General features: G+C 53.8%; 1 protein-coding gene across 1 annotated transcript in view; it reads left to right on the top strand.

Moving 5' to 3' along the window:
* The window catches only part of Prdm16 (PR/SET domain 16), a 313,627-nt gene extending 300,200 nt beyond the window's left edge, over positions 1-13,427 (top strand). Inside the window, exons 13-17 of the mRNA XM_051173865.1 lie at positions 5,468-5,637; positions 5,833-6,007; positions 10,638-10,874; positions 11,681-11,855; positions 13,199-13,427. Of these exons, the coding sequence (XP_051029822.1) occupies positions 5,468-5,637; positions 5,833-6,007; positions 10,638-10,874; positions 11,681-11,855; positions 13,199-13,333 (892 nt within the window). The 3' untranslated portion in view covers positions 13,334-13,427. The remainder of the gene's footprint in view (positions 1-5,467; positions 5,638-5,832; positions 6,008-10,637; positions 10,875-11,680; positions 11,856-13,198) is intronic.
* The last annotated feature ends 1,238 nt before the right edge of the window (positions 13,428-14,665 follow it).

Genomic DNA, 14,665 nt, shown 5'->3' with positions numbered 1-14,665 from the left:
AGTTTCCCTCCGCCGAGCAAACGCTTGCATTCAGGGTCATGCACAGGATGTGTGGCTAGTGGAAGGGTAGTAGACAGGAGCCACAGTGCTCAGTGACATCTGGCTCTGACAACATCCCCCCTGGTCCCAGGAATAGTGGAAGGATGAGGCAGAAGTGCCCAGAAAATTTCTGGAAGGCTCCTTCCAAGCTCCCAAAAGAAGATGTAAGAGAACCTCTCCTTTCCTGTAGCTAATGTATCAACCAGAGAGATGTGGCTGGAAGCTGGATCGTCCACAGGTCCCTGGGAGAACCTTAGCCAGCCAGCCCCATCCAGCCCTGTCCCTGTCACGATGACCATAGCTACCTCCTCCCTGAGTATGATCTCTTTAACAAATATAGGGGTGCCCTTCATTCCCTGCAGCAGCCCTGAGTGGGAAGCCATGCACCTGTCGCTAAAGCAGAGAGTGGGCCACTCAGAATTGTGGGATGTGAGAACTACTGAGTGACGTAGAGAAGACTCCTAGTGGGTCTTACTATCCCTGCTTCAAAACCAAGGAGTTACAGATTAGAGATGTCCTGGGGTTCTCCAAGAGTTGGGACCTATGGCCACTTTTGCCTTCTCTCCCAGCCCCAGGTCCCTGTCCTTCGAGTCCTTGGGCCTTTGTTTTAGCACAAGCTGTGCTCCCATCAGGGAGTGGGCCTTTTAAAACAGAACTCAGGCCATTGTCACCCTGAGACAAACAGGGAAATGGCCACTTCTCTGCCAGGACCGGTTTAGATACACGTTCTGGGGTGTGTCTAGCTGGCCGAGTCTTTGGTTTTAGAGCGATGGCATTAGACTCCTATACTGTGTCCTCGCAGAGCTTGTTTCACCAGGAAGGGGTCACATGGTGATAGAGTCCTGGGGACACGGTCAGTGCCCCTCCCTGCATGTGTTGTGACCCCCAAGCCCTGCTCAGGCACCAGAGCATCCCTGGTGGCCACAGCCCACATCTGTGCCAGCGGAATGAGTGACAGCTCTTTCTAGTCCTGTGTCCCATGCCTCCCAGCCCTCCCCGACATGCAGCCCCCCTTGTCTACTCTCTGAAAATAGTGACTTACAACTTAACAAAGGCTTGCAACAGAAAGATTTATTTGGTCTGGTCCTCGCCCAGAAAACGAGCCCTGTGTTTTTTCTGTAATGAGAGCCGACTCCTGGACAGCGTGTCGTGCTAAGAGCCCCCAGAGGGTAGGGGCCGTGTTTATAGAAGAATTTAATTATCATTGATTTCTTTTGCTCTCTCCAATCTGAGAGTTTCGACTTTGGTAACAATAATTGCTTTGCAAGTTTGTGTTGCAAATCCTGACTTTATCTGGCTTGAGGCAGGCCTTCGCCGAGGGGTTTAAAGTGTGCAGCTTGCCTCTTGATACTACTGGGGACCTTGGTCTTGCTTTGATAACTGGAAGGAGTTTAAGTGTAACAGGAGAAAGCACAACCCATCCTAGAAGTCCACTGCACAAAGCAAAGGCCTGGCAAGGCTGCTTGGCCCAGTATGATGCCACCTCAGTGTCAGTACATGTCTGCGAGGTCACTGTGGTGCACACGTGGATATGTGCACCTTTCAGAGGCTGGGCCTTCGGAAGAGAGATGAAGAAGGTTGCCTTGGGTGATGAGGAAGCCCTCAGAAATATGTCTGTTTCGTACATGCCTCCGTGTCCTGGTACGGAGTGACCTCTGCTTTCCCCAGAGACTGTTTTCCCACACACTCCAGCCAGGAATCAGCCCTTAGCACTCAGCTTTCCCTGGCTTTGAAATCTTCACCTGAAGTTGGAGAACACATACTTAATAACAGTCTCATGTGCTAAAACTCCAGCGTATAGGCTTTACAGACTTGGGTTACAGAGGTGGGAAGGTCTGATCTACTGGGGCTGGCGAAGATGGTCTTACATGCACCAGAACCTGTATTTGGATCCCAGGGACCCACAGTAATCTCAGTGTTAAGTGGGCAGAGACAGGAGGACCCTCTGGAGTTTTCTGGCCACCCAGTCTAGTGAGATCCAGGTTCAGTGAGAGACCCTCAAGAAATAAACTAGACAGCGATAATAGAAGACACCCAGTGTCAACCTCTGGCCCCACGTAAATGGACATGCATATATACATCCATGCACACACTAGCACATGCATATGAACATATATACACATATTCATTTTCAATTAAAACATTTTAAATGGAAAAAATGAGTTCTAACTTTTATGTAGAGGTTGTCCTGGATGTTGGGCATAAGCCTGCATCACACCTGGAGGCAAGCCTTCCTGAACCAACCCGGAACTCCTGATCAGGCCTGGGACTCCTGCTTAAGGCATGCACGCCTCCCAGTGCATGGTTGTGTTGCCTTCTTTCCCTTCCCAGCTCCTGTTCTGGGCCCTGTGTTAGAGCCGACAGTGTCCAATGGGGCTGCAGGCGGCCCCTGCAAAACCTCTTCCTGATTCATTTTCATTCCCAGAATCTCTTCCTTTTCTGTCCTCATTTTTTATAATGATGAAGCAGTGGTGTAGTAGCTCTCCTGTGTCTCAAGGAAGATGCTGCTGCTTAGGGGGCCCGAGAGGCATGGTTTCACCCTCTCCTGCCCTGTGCATCCCTCACTTCGCTGGGACTGCCACAGGCATGGTCACAGCAAGGTCCTCCCAGAGCTCCAGGCTGAGATGCCTGCGCCCTCTCATTCTGTGAGCACAATGGTGTGTTGCTTTATGCAGAACAGCTGTAAATTTCCCTAGCTGCCTGTCAGCTTATTCACAATGCAGAACCCAGCTGTTGGGCGAACTCTGCTCCCTCAAAGCCCTGGGCTCTCTGCTCCCCTAAATTTCAAGTGGACGTCTCTGCCTGGGCCATTTATTTAGATTAGAACAAGGAGAGGCTACATTCAGAACACTGAAAGTAGACAGAACTCACAGCCCGTCCCGGCTCCAGAGCTCTGCACGGCCTCTACCCCTCCAACCTCCCTCCTCCGTCTTCCCCTCTCCATCTCACATTATCCCCAGTCTGTGCCAGAGCTAGGGTGGGGAGGTAGGACCTGTCAAAGGGTCTGCATTTCCTGAGGAACCACCCCCCCCAAAAAAAATTATGTGAATATGCTTCAGATGGGCACACAGACGGGGGCTGCCTGGCTGACCTGTGGCATCGGCAGAGACCTCTCACCCTAGTGCCGTGAACTCCCAGTTCCACAGGCAGCTTGGCCTTGGAGTTACTCTGCAGATGCAAATCAGGCTTTCCTTTCCTAAGCTGGAAGATGTGTGCCTGCCTTCATCAAGGTGTCTGTATGCGTTAGGGTGTTGGGGGAGTACAAGTGAGAGGTGAAATTCCTTCGGAACTGTTGCACTGTAGGAGGCTGCAGAGCATGAAGGATTGAGGTCTGTTATTGCTCAGACTAAGAACGCCAACAGTGATGCCTTTGCAGGTGGTCACGTGCGTCAGGCTGCTTCCCAGGCTCTGGGAAGCAATGGTGTGACCAAGGACACCCACATGCCCCCGAGGCCACTCCAGGAAAACCTAAGATAGAGCAGAGGCCCAAACCTGTGCTTCAGGGAAGAGGCTAGGCCACGAAGAGCCTGGTAAGGCGCTAGCTAACAGTACAAACCGAGCCAGGGAGATCCTGGCCTCAGGCAAGTCTGAGGACTGCAGCAACTGAATAAGGGGACACAAAACTCAAGGTTGGGAGTGTCAGTTGTGGCCAAGCCTGAAGGAAGAGCCTGGGCAAGAAGGAGGGGACCTCTCAGAGCAGCCTCCTATTCTGTAGGGCCTTAAACTACCTCAGTTTATCTGGTAGCCAGGGACCAGAGGACTTTCAGGCTCTGAGAGTCCAAGGGCAAAGTTAATAACTGCAACCCTTGAGGATTCTGGACTCAACAGGGACAGAAACACAGGCAGACACACCCTGTCACAGAACATGATCAGGGCCCACATACCTCACACAGACCTCCGAACTTAGTCTCTGGGCCCGGCCCCTCCTGTACTGGACAGCACAAAGCCATAAAAGCAGCTTTGACATGCAAGGCCCTTCCTGGCTGTGTCCCTGGTGTCCTCAACCACATGACAAAGGCTCGTGACCAGAGTGCTACTCCAGAGAAGGCCACCAGCCCCAGATCACAGTGGGGTAGGACTCACAGGAATGCAAGGCTGCTGTATTTAGAACAGTCACACACACACCTGTGGGTGGAGAAGAGCCGCCCATCTTTGTCTCACAGAGGCTGACATCACAGTCTCTGGCTCCGGAGAGGAGGGCAGAGTGTCTCATGGTGCTGGCACTGGAAACCTTGCATGTTGGGCTGTCACCTAGCAGGACTCATTTCCCAAATATGAAAGCATACAGTCACACAAATATAGTTTTTAAGTGCTGGGTGCCTCTAAGATCCAGATAAATACCCAGAAGTCCTTCTGGTGGCCAATTTCACAGCTTATTCTCATATACCTGAGCATACTCATGCACTTATACACGCACAGAGAGAGAGAGAGAGAGAGAGAGGGAGGGAGGGAGGGAGAGAGAGAGACAGAGGAGCCACACACTGCATGCACACATATGCAGCACAAACATGGCGTCAGGGTTGCCGCTGCAGGGTCTGCCTGTGTGGACAGGCCCCCAGGAAAGCCTTGTCAGCCACCCCACAGCGCAGACTTCCCGCAGTGCCAACGTGGCTCCTTTACGTGGCAGAGCACGCGTACTGCAGAGATGGGAAGGTTCCTCCTGAAATCACTCGTTCCTCTTTGTTTCTGGGTGTGGTTTCTTTGTTGTGGGTATTGCTTGGGCCTGTTCTCTCTGGGGGAGAGAAGGCCTCTGTTCTCTGCTGTGAGGGCCAGTGTGGCCACACCTCGGGGCACACACTCCCGGACATTCCTCGTGGCCTCTAACTACACCACATTTTCTGATAAAATGCATGCTGGCTGCTGGCGTCTTTCTTCTAATTTGAGTGCTTGGTCAACCTAGTGGGGACTCCACAATAATCTGATCGTGTAAGAGCTGGTGATGCCTTGAAGGGCTCAGCATGGCTACCGGCTGGCCTCAGCAGTTAAGGCCACAAGGCCAACACCCCCACCCCCTGCCTAAGTGCTACTAAGAACATTAATAGTCACACTGAGTCCCTAAGTGAGATGGGGCTTGCTCAAGGTCTTCAGTCCGACGAGCCAGAGCCCGGCCTTCCTGGGATGGAGAAGACAGACTGTCTTCCCATGGCAGGTAACCTGCCAGCATGTTCAGCATCTTTCCATGTTTCAAGGCTGCCCTCTTGAGGCTGACTGAAGAATGTCATCTCGCACTGTGCACTTAACTCCCCGCACTAACTCGGGGCCTGTTTAAAACAGGGCCCAGGTGTCTCTACAGACAATCAGCCAGGTAGTCAGGTGGCCTCCGGGACTCTACAGTGGATACAGCTGCTGTGGAGACTTGAGGTCTGGCCCCCACCACCACCACACTCGGCCTCCTCTCTTCTGAGGCAAAGTGCACCCTGTTTTCCAGGTGTAAGTACTGTGACCGGTCGTTCAGCATCTCCTCCAACCTCCAGCGGCACGTGAGGAACATCCACAACAAGGAGAAGCCGTTCAAATGCCACCTGTGCAACCGCTGCTTTGGGCAGCAGACCAACCTGGACCGGCACCTGAAGAAGCATGAGCATGAGGGCGTAGCAGGTTGGTAGGCCGCGGGGCACGCGGAGGGTGGGCCCGGGAAGAGATCGAGCTGGCAGGGAAGGGACCATGGGCAGCCCACCCCTCAGACGGCTCTCTGAGGTACAGCTCCCTGACACCGCCCCAAGTGCACACAGGCGGGCTGGCACTGGGGGACTTGACGTACCCAGAATGCCCTGACACTCAGCCCTCCCACAGTGAGCCAGCACTCTGGGGTTCTCACGAACCACCTGGGCACCAGCGCCTCCTCCCCCACCTCCGAGTCGGACCACCATGCACTTTTAGATGAGAAGGAAGATTCCTACTTCTCTGAGATCCGAAACTTTATCGCGAACAGTGAGATGAACCAGACGTCTGCTCGGATGGACAAACGGTAAGAAAAGAAAGCCAGCCCCGGCAGGTCTAGACTCAGCTGTTGCAATGGTATTACCCCCCGCCCCCGCCCCCGCCCCGCCCCTGGATGGTACTAGGTCCCACTGGAGGAGGTCTCAGGCTCTATTGCTAGAACAAGAAGAGCCAGACCCAGTTCCCCACGAATGTTCTTCCTACACTGAGAGAGGATGAGGGGAGAGAGCACCCTGTGAGATAATGGGTGTTTACACTCGGTAAGATGCCAGCACACAGGCCAAGTGGCAACCCCATTGTGTGTTTAATCCAGGCACTCATTTTCCAGACAGAAATGCTGCCCCTTTAAACATGCATATGGAGGAGGGGGAGAGAGAGGAAGGAGTAGAGAGAGAGAGAGAGAGAGAGAGAGAGAGAGAGAGAGAGAGAGAGAGAGAGAGAGAGAGAGAGAGAGGAGAAAGAGAGAGATCAACTTAACGATGAAGCAATGTGATGAAAACCCCACAAAGTAAAAAGACTGTCATTCAACAGGCCTAAGCTACCAAATACAGCTCAAGTCCTCACCCCGCCCCCTGCTCCATAACACTCAGAAACACACAGTAGGCTGCTGCTATGCAGACCATCTACCACAGAGCCTCTGTAATACAGACTTGTGTGACTGACCAAAAACCCAACCACATCAAAACCCTGATGGCGTCGTGTGCAATGGGTTACTGGCTATGTCCCACTGCCCTCAAACTGCCTGGGAGCAGATCCCCTGGCCGTGCCCAGCATCTCCTGGGAATACTGCACCTGTGCATAGATAGCATGGGAAAAGATCAATCGTCAAGGTGTGGACCCTTCTTGTCATCTTCACACTATTGTGAAGTGAAAACCCTTTGTAAGTCAAAGATGATTTGTATACAAACACACACAGAGGCATGTGCAAACAGGTGTGTGTGTGTGTGTGTGTTTGGTATGTGTGTGCATCCACGTGTAGTAAATATGTATATGGATATATGGATATACACACTCATGCATATATGCATAGACTTGCACATTTACACACAGAGATGGCGATTTCAGCCAGGCTATGGAGATGTTCCCTAAAACCTCATGTCCAGGCTTCAGCGTGTCCTTCACTGGGGAATTCTCCCTTCTGCAAGGACATCTCTGTACCTCAGAGAAATAAACTGATCAGAGAAGTCACCAAGAAGCAGAAGTTCTGTAAACCCTAAGAAACCTCGGGACGGGATCTCCCGTTCTGAAGAGGGGAACCCATGGAAGTGAGGTGCCTTGTGGTCGCCAACCTAGTCAGGACCCAGCTTTTATTGCAAGAGCCATGATGGACTATAGCTCTGTGCCACCAGGGTCCAGCTTGCCACCGATTCTCTTTGAGGGACTGAGGGAGGGTTCCCAGAGACATGTCCCCTCCATTCAAGCACCTGTCTGCACTTCCAAGGTGGGCTGCATCTCCCTCGTCTCTAGTGCTTTGAGAGAAACCTGTGCACATGGCATCAGTGCTGATGCTCTTAGGCTCACACATCGGGTCTTACTGGAGGCCCCTGGTTATGCATCAGGGCCCAGGCTTCGGGGCCCAAGCTACAGCCCCCCAGTGCCCTTGCGTATCCATCCTGCCTCTAGGTACCGTGCTCTGAAGGGAACCTGGCCCTGTCACTCAGGATGTGACACGTCTGAGAGCCACCCACTTGTTCAGCAGCTTGATGTCCCCTTCAGAGGAAGCTGTGTGTGAGTGAGCACCCTCACATCAGGCCTTCCCTGACCCTGCAGAGAGCAGGAGAATGTATCTCTGTTGTTGAAGACAAGCTCGAACTTGGCTTCCTCAAGCCCCAGGGCAGAACCACCCAAAGAGCAATGACTAATCATCCTTACTGGGGTGGACCAGAGTCAGGCATGGTGGGCACTGACAAGACAGCAAAGACCCCCATGCTCTGAGTCACAGTGGCAAGCCAGAGGAAGAGGAGGCATGTGTGAAAGGGAGAGGAGAAGCCGCCACCCAACCTAAGCAGATCGTGGGTGTTCTGAACGAGCCAGGACAGGGCCAGCCCCCTCCTAAACCCAGCCAGTATGTTGAGGGGGCTCTTGTCCTGAGAGCCAAGGACCCTAAGGAAGACGCCGCCCGCGCGCACGTCACCACCGCCACTGTTAGAAGCATATGTGAGACAGCCTGGTAGGGAGGAGAGCAGACCCAGCTGGGGCTGGAACCCACAAAGTCTAAGTCTTCCACGGCTGCCTCCCTTCCTTTAGTGATCAGTGAGAATCGGATGCCTGCCGAGCCAACCCAAAGGATGGCCGTGTGCTGAACTGTGTCCCCAAATGTCACCTGTGAAACCCTAACCCAGTGCCTCTGATGGAGACTAGAGATAGGGTCTCCGTAGAGGTGATAGAGTTACAGCAAAGTCCTGCTGGGTGATGGGGACACTTCCACAAATGACACACAGGCACTCCACACACATGCACCCACCACGGGAAGAAAAAGACAGACGCCATTTGTTGTTGGGAAACACTGGATTTTACCTCAGAATTCCCAGGAACCAGCTACGCCGCACCTTGTCCTCTCAACCTTTTGCTTCCCTGACTCAGGGACTGTCGGTTACGGTTACTTACGGTTACAGCTGCTGTGAGCCATGTCAGCCAGGATGCTAGCGCAGCTACCCCTAGGACACTTTCCTGCTGCCCCCCCAGAAGTTGTCGCCAGCCTATGAGGGTCTCTGCTGTCCCTGCCGGACTGCACACCGGGGGTGGGCATGCAAGAAAGAGAACATGGTCTCTGTTCCCAGACAATGGCGTGCTTCTAGCTCTGCCCAAGACCAGCCAGCGGGTGTGGCCTGTTCACACCAGCTACCCGGTGACCCAGGGCCAGACTGGGCTCTTGACCCACATTTTCTCTTCCTGTCTTTAGAAGGAACTGTGAGAGCTCAGGTCTCCCACCCTGTAACTACAGGGGGACTTGATCCAGACCCCACCTGGCCTGGAACTTTCACTGATGCCCCGCCCCAACACAGATGACTAGAAGCCAGGGACACACACGGCACCTCAATGCCTGTCAAGATTCTGCCTGTCCTGGAGGGCAGGTCAGGAGGCAGCGTCTCTCACGTGGGAAGAAATTGGTGGCGTGAGTGGAGTCTGCATCTGCACTGGGACGGAATCTTCCCAATTCAGCCTCACCTGTATAACCAAAGCCTTGACACCACTTTGCAAGTCCACGTCACTAAGATGCCGTCTTCATTGACAATAACTGATTGCCCCTCTCCCCCGAGACTGCAAGAGCTGCCTGCGTGGGGAAGGGAGAGCAGGAAGAATGGGAGCTCGAGATATGGAAGCCAAGACTTGTTTGTCTTTTGCTGTGCCCTCAGCTAGCGTGGACACTGCCCACTGCTCCTAGGGAACAGAGTGTGGGCATTGACTTGAACATGAGCCAAACTGGTGAAGCCCTTTGGAGGAAACGGATCTGGCTCACCCTCGTTCCTAGGGAGCCAAACCTCAAGCGCTCACAGAGAGGGCTGGGGTTTGTTTCCCAGCACCCACCTCAGGCAGCTCACAATCAATCACCTGTGACTCCGGCGTGTCTTATGTCATCCTGGGGCAGGCACACGCATGCACATCTCACACGGGCATGCAAAGAGAGAAAAGCTTCTTTTAAAAATGCTTGCTCGAAGGTTTGAGGACGTGGCTCAAGCATGAGGGTCTGAGTTCAAAACTCAAAATCCATGTTTTAAAAAAGAGAGAGTGGTATGACACCCAATATTCCTAGTGCTGGAGATGCAGGCTCAGATATCTCTGGGATTTGCCAGCCACCAATCTATCAAAATAGGTGAGCCCAGGCCAGTGAGAGACCCTCGTAATAGATAGTGGCTGAGGAGGACATGTGTGGTTGACCTTTGGTCTCCATGTATACACATATGATTGTACTCACACACACACACACACATACACATACACACACACACACATATATGTATATGTGTGTGTGTGTGTATGTGTATGTGTGTGTGTGTGTGTGTGTATAGAGAGAGAGAGGATCCAGTGAGACCGAGAGAGACCAAGACAGTGTCTGAGATCTGCCTAGGCTGCGGAGACCCTAGCAGGCTGTGAGTTAGAGCCCAGGCTGAAAGCGGGGGCCAACATTCCCTGAAGCCAGTCCCTCTCAGCAGTGTTTTCTGTTAGCAGCAGCAGCGTGAACCCAGCCCTCAGTACCCAAGTTCTGCAACCTTGGATGTCATGGCTGGCTTGGAGGTGCATGCACAGATGGGTATCACAGAGCCCTGGGCAGGAGGCGCCCTTTGTGTAGCATCCAACCCCAGCCCCAGTACAGGACCCCTCCTCTCCAGGCCTGGTCATAGCTCCTCCCTAATGCCCACATTTCTCACTGGTCCCCGAATGACCTGGTATCTGCCCCCCCCCCAGGGACCCGGCTCTGTCCCCTCTTCTCCCTCAGGGTGCCTCCATCTCGTCTGCATTTTCCTACTCCCTCCATCACTCTCGCTCCTTGGTGAGGAAGTCGGAAACTGCCTTTTGACCTGTGACTCCCTTGTAGCGACCACAGACGCCAGCTCATTTTGAAGGGCTGGGAAGGCCAAGGGGGAGAGCTACCTTTAGTGGTGTGCGGTAAGAAGAATGGCCCCTGAACACAGCCAACTCCTCACCTGTCATTCCAGGCCTGAGATCCAAGACCTGGACAGCAACCCGCCGTGTCCAGGCTCAGCAAGTGCAAAGCGGGAGGAAGTAGAGGAGGAGGAAGAGGAGGACCTGGAGGAAGAGGATGATGACAGCTTAGCGGGGAAGTCACAGGAGGACACAGTGTCTCCCACGCCTGAGCCCCAAGGACTCTATGAGGACGAGGAGGATGAGGAACCACCCAGCTCCCTAACCATGGGCTTCGACCATACCCGAAGGTGGGGGCGGCCAAGTGCCAGGGAATCAGCCAGCTGGGCGGGAGGGCCTGCATACAAGGCCACCATCAGGAGCCACCCCCTCCAACCTGGTCTAACCTCTGCCCAGCAGCTGCTGCTACCACCAGGCACTGGAGCTAGGGCTGGCGTGATGCTAGCCCGAGTTCAGGTTCTCCACTCCTCTAAGGCCCCCAGAAGCTTGGAGACGGGGAAAGGAAGGAAGGGTGAGGACTCCTGACTCAGGAGTCCTCAGTTCTACTGTGCAGCTGTTCATTATCCCATCCACCTGGAGTGGCTGGGTCCAACCTCTGGTGGGCTGTGGCCCAGCACCCATGATTTTAGAAGTTGTGCAGGCCAGAGCCATGTCTGTTCACCGGTTACTTCAGCAATGGGGGGAGGGGGGCACTACCAGTATTGGAGATGCTCTGGGCTGGCCAAGTGTTTCTTCTCCAGCCTCTTGGTCCTGTGGGTGGGTAGGGCAGCCAGGACCCCTCAAAGCTGCCCAGAGTCTCAGAAAAGAAAGTTAAAGCTTCCTTCTCACCCTTTACCCCGAAGCCCAGATTGCTTGCTGCCTGCGATGTGTGCACGCACTCACCCTTTCTGCTGCCTGTCTGTCTGTCCCCTCTCCCACATCTGTGTGGTTTCCCATCTAGGTGTCTGTGTGTCAATGTGTCTGTCTCCTTGTGCATGTGGCTCATGGAAACCCGTGGCGTGCATGCAGGCATGGGGACCAGCCATGAAGCACTAGAGAGAGGCCGTCGGTGGCCAAAGAGCTGACCCCAGGTCCCTTTCCCTGGCCCTTGGTGCAGGTGTGTTGAGGAGCGAGGAGGCGGTCTGTTAGCTTTGGAGCCGACGCCAACCTTTGGGAAGGGGCTGGATCTCCGCAGAGCAGCTGAGGAAGCATTTGAAGTTAAAGATGTGCTTAATTCCACCTTAGATTCTGAGGCTTTAAAACAGACCCTGTACAGGCAGGCTAAGAACCAGGTAGGTACCCAGCAGAGCCCTCGTCCCTCCCTACACTTCCTCTTGACCTAGACAGTAAGTGGCCACCATACCTCATCACCAAATGATACCTGAGCATTCCCAGCTACAGTTATCTCAATGCCTGGAGGCCATTCAGATCCACAGCACACACACGCACACACACACACACACACACACACACACACACACACCCATGCCCACTGCATTGTCTAAAGAGATAGTCCAGCATCTGTAATCCCCCAGCACCCTGGTAGAGCAGGTGGGGGGGGTTGAAGACAGATAAACACGAGCTAGTTCTTTGGTCATGAGTGAGAGCCACTTTCCCACTCTGCACATCCCGTCCCCAATGGGGAGCAGCTGCCTGAGTCTCCTTCCCTCTGAGCTGGCAACCCTGCTGAAAGTCCCTTTCAGGTGATCGCTGCTTCCAAGATGGAGCTAAAACAGGGTCCTTGAGGGTGCAGGCTTGTCCTGGGCACTTTCTGTGCTCGCATCTCAGAGACAGTGGCCACAGGACTCTGCGGCCCATTGTTTGGACATCTAAAGGAGCTTGGCTCTCATTCTACCCCCGGCAGCCTTCCCAGCACCACCTCAGGATTCTCACCCCAATTCGTCTGCGTGTCTGTCTTCGTCTCTAACTAATTCTGTCTAGCGTTTGCTCAAGGGTAGAAGGGGCCCATATTGGGCTTCCATAGCACCCACCTGTAACACTATACACCACACAGCCCTCAGCCCTGGTACCTTCTGCCCTGTCCCATGCCTTGAGGCAGAGGGATACCCCCATGGCTGTCTGAGGCCAGCAAGCACAGCACATTACCTTATCATTTGCATCAGCTCAGAGACATTACTCCAAAAAGGAGCCCACCACAGTCATTCCGAGTCCCCCGGGCCTCCTGCCCACTAAACAGAGACAGTCTCACCGGCACAGAATTAAAAATAATTCTTGCCGACCCCCAACATGCTCCCAGAGCAGACACTTACCATTAGGTTTTTGCCAGTCACCGGGCAGAGAAACCGGGGCTTGCAGGGAGGGGGAGATGTGATTGGAGGGGAGCACCCCAAGAGTCCAAGAGACCCCAGTGGGCACAGAGGTCCCTAGAGGAGCTACTGGGTCCCGGTGTCACCCTGGGCAGGAGAGGTGCCCCTTGCTCTCCTCCACTCCTCTCTCCCCCTCCCAAGCCTGAGAGTCTGGGCCTCTCTAGTATCTTTGTTTTCCTTTATCCGCCTAGATTGGGAGGGAGCAGGGGCTGGGGTTATAGGTCAGACAGGCTGGGGACAGCGGGTGAGGCTCGGCCGGGCCTACTTGTCCAGGATGCCCCTCACCTGTCCTGTCTTTTCCCCACCAGGCATATGCAATGATGCTGTCCCTTTCCGAGGACACCCCTCTCCACGCCCCCTCCCAGAGCTCACTGGATGCTTGGTTAAACATCACAGGAGCCTCATCAGAGTCTGGAGCCTTTAACCCCATCAACCACCTCTGAGGTCCTGGAGGCCCCAGGGCCGGAGTCCAAAGCCAGGGAACCAGCTGCGGGAGATGGAGAAGGGGCCAGGGAAAAGTTCCTGGCATCTTCGTTTCGCCTCCCTCCGGCTTCCAGCCTCACCCACCATGGCTCACGTCCAGCTTCTCCAATGAAACTCAGAACCTGAAGGTCCCTCGAGTAGCCGCTGACCTTCACCACCTCTCAGAACATGGTCTGCAGTGGTGCAATGCACGGCCATCCAGGAGCTGTCTATCAGATAACTAGTGGGCAGGGGTGGGCTCTCTATCCCAATGGGAGCCAGTTGGCCACATCTGGGCAACTGCATGGTATGAAGGGAGGATGGAAACAAGGGGGCACGTGCTATGGAGAGAGACCTCGCAAACGATTTTTATAATGAAAATTACATGAATAACCCTTTTGGTAATCTTATTGACCAGAGAGTCTATTTAAGCATGTGGGTTTTAAAAATAGACAGTATTTTTTAAAAGAAAAAAATCAAAAAATGACTTGCAAAATGTTTTTTTAAAAGTAATTTTGCATTGCTTTGAATTCTCAGCAAGCCCACACCTGCCAGGACACCGATCACTGCTCGGGTGTACCCTTTATAATGTAGATAATGGAGAATTTTCTATCCCTGACCCGGTTTGTACAAGCCAAGGTGATTCTGGGTGTCCCTGACACAGGATATGGGGCATGGAGCTGTCTGAATGGCACGCTGACTACACAGGAATTCTTGGTCATGGTGCCTGTCTGCAGGCTTGTGGAGGTTGACTCACCCCATGAGGCCTGCAGAGGAATCCACCAGTCCCCACCCAAGACCCCCCCCAATTGTATGGGGAAGTCGGGAGCCGGTGGCTCAGGTCTTCCATGCTGGAGGCCTGGTGGTCTTTCCCCTTCAACAGCCCCAGTGCTGGCCCTGAGCGCTGCTCTTCCGAAGGCAGGGCCCTGACCTTCAGTCTTCTTCTCTCCCCAACCCTGGCAGTCTGGTGTCCTCCCCATGGCCACTGAGCATGGGGAGCCTACCCACCTGCTCCACCACCCAGGATGCCGAGCGATACCCGTGCCTAAGACTCCAGACCAAGCAACCACATAGCCACCATGTCTGCTCTTTGTGTGAGTTCCTGGTGACGTGTGGTCAGGATCAAAAGGAGGATCCAGGGAACCTGCCACAGCAAAGAGCAGAAACAAAACAGCCCCCCGGGACCAGATGCCTCGCTCCCTTGGGACGGTCGTGATGCGTCTACTTCTCTGCTTAGACGGGCTTTAAATTATTCCCATAGGGGCCGGCTTCAAATAACGGCTTTCTCTGATGGAATTTACCTTAATCTGTAT

This window comes from Phodopus roborovskii, unplaced genomic scaffold (assembly GCF_943737965.1).
Source record: "Phodopus roborovskii unplaced genomic scaffold, PHOROB, whole genome shotgun sequence".
Classification (NCBI taxonomy): domain Eukaryota; kingdom Metazoa; phylum Chordata; class Mammalia; order Rodentia; family Cricetidae; genus Phodopus; species Phodopus roborovskii.
The sequence above is the reverse complement of the archived record's forward strand: the minus strand, read 5'-3'. Positions and strand labels throughout refer to the sequence as shown.